The following is a 1,665-nucleotide window of genomic DNA, read 5'->3' as shown; positions in this document are numbered from 1 at the left end:
GACAATGTTTCAGATGACTGTTCAATAGCCTACAGCTAATCAATCTGTCAGATTCTGAAGTTATTCAAGCTCTAAAGAAAATTATGAATTAAAGTAAATTTGGAAATCACTACTTTCCTTTTTATTTGCTTTTTCCATGCTGTCCCAACTTTTTTCTGATTTGGGTATTTGGTATATTCTATCCCTTACCCTAACCCTAAATCCAACCCTCAGAGGAAACAATCTGTGCTTTTTGTACACTTTTACAACATCAAGTCCCTACAAGTCTGTGTACATTCAAGTTTAAGTCCCCACCAGGATATAAAAACAAGTATACACACAAACTTCTCTTTCTCTTTTTAAACTCATTCTCCTTTCTTTTTTTTCTTGTTCTCAGGCTGAAGCTCTGACTCCGGCACTGCAGGCGGAGATGGATGTAAAGGAGGCCATTCAGCTCCAGCAAGCCGAGAATGGAGAGGTGGTTCAGATCCAGATGCCAGGCACTTGAGTCGTTCACAAAAACACAAAAAAAACGATGATATTCGGCTCTAGCGCCAGTGAGACGGCCAAACCAAGGAGTGCGGCCAATCAAACTCGCATTCAAAACCCAAACCACCACCGTCAGTCAACAACTATTGACTAGATCCAAGTAAAACAAATGCAATTTGTCGTAATTTGTCAGTTCGTTTGGAAAACACTGGTCGTCCTGCACCAGTCGAAACCATCCGGGGTGCTTAGTAATGTTTAAGCAACGCTAGCTTTTCTTTTCTCTTCGGGTCAATCTGAAGTACGTCATACACAAGGATTGAGCTTGTTTACTTAGAAATTTGAGCAGGCGTGTGCTTAAACTACCATGTGTCCATTAATGTGAGCGTTACACCTTGTAGACTTCGATTATCCACTATGATGAATCCGCAGGACAGTAATATTAGCTTCGGTTCATGATTCAAGATTTTTCCGTTATACTATCCTACTTTTTTTGGGTGTGTATGTGTGTGTGTTTGTATTGGTGAAGATCTAGGGGTATTATTAAGGGCTGCCCCTGTTTCATTTATCAATAATCAATTTGTTTTCATAATAATGGTTAGTCGAAATATTATTTTTTGGTTTGTTTTGTATAGCTTTATTGTACAGAACAAAAAAAACTACTGAAAGTTTTGTGGAGCTTTTGTAGAGCAGTTTACTAATACACAGGAGAAATACGATGACGGTGCAACTGTGTTAACGTAGTATATGAAATATGTACTTTTTTTCTTATAAATATATATATATTTGTGTATGAAGGATTTGTTCAAAATGAATAAATGACACTTGTTTCCACATACGGATGTCTGAGTAACAAATAAAAGCAGCTTTACGCTTGCATGATAAACGAGTGGGGGAGAGCGAGGATGAAAGAAACGTGGGACGAAAGAGCCCTGACAACATTTGCTTACCAGGCTGTAACAGCACTTTCTTCATGCAACCCTTGATGGAGCTGCCAAATATCATGTGATTTCAAGGCCGCGTCCTGTGGTTTTTAAGGGCAAAAATATACACTCACCGGCCACTTTATTAGGTACACCTGTCCAACTGCTCGTTAATGCAAATTTCTAATCAGCCAATCACATGGCGGCAACTCAACGCATACATGGTCAAGACGATCTGCTGCAGCTCAAACCGAGCATCAGAATGGGGAAGAAAGGT

The 1,665-nt window shown here is 39.5% G+C and overlaps 1 protein-coding gene across 2 annotated transcripts in view; it reads left to right on the top strand.

Moving 5' to 3' along the window:
• banp (BTG3 associated nuclear protein) overlaps positions 1–1,299 on the top strand; it is an 83,246-nt gene extending 81,947 nt beyond the window's left edge. For both annotated transcript variants that reach the window (XM_056452154.1, XM_056452153.1), the window contains exon 13: positions 377–1,299. In XM_056452154.1, coding sequence (XP_056308129.1) covers positions 377–487 — 111 coding nt within the window. In that variant the 3' untranslated portion in view covers positions 488–1,299. The remainder of the gene's footprint in view (positions 1–376) is intronic.
• Positions 1,300–1,665: the final 366 nt, after the last annotated feature.

The sequence above is a fragment of the Danio aesculapii genome, chromosome 25 (assembly GCF_903798145.1).
Source record: "Danio aesculapii chromosome 25, fDanAes4.1, whole genome shotgun sequence".
NCBI lineage: Eukaryota > Metazoa > Chordata > Actinopteri > Cypriniformes > Danionidae > Danio > Danio aesculapii.
The sequence above is the reverse complement of the archived record's forward strand: the minus strand, read 5'-3'. Positions and strand labels throughout refer to the sequence as shown.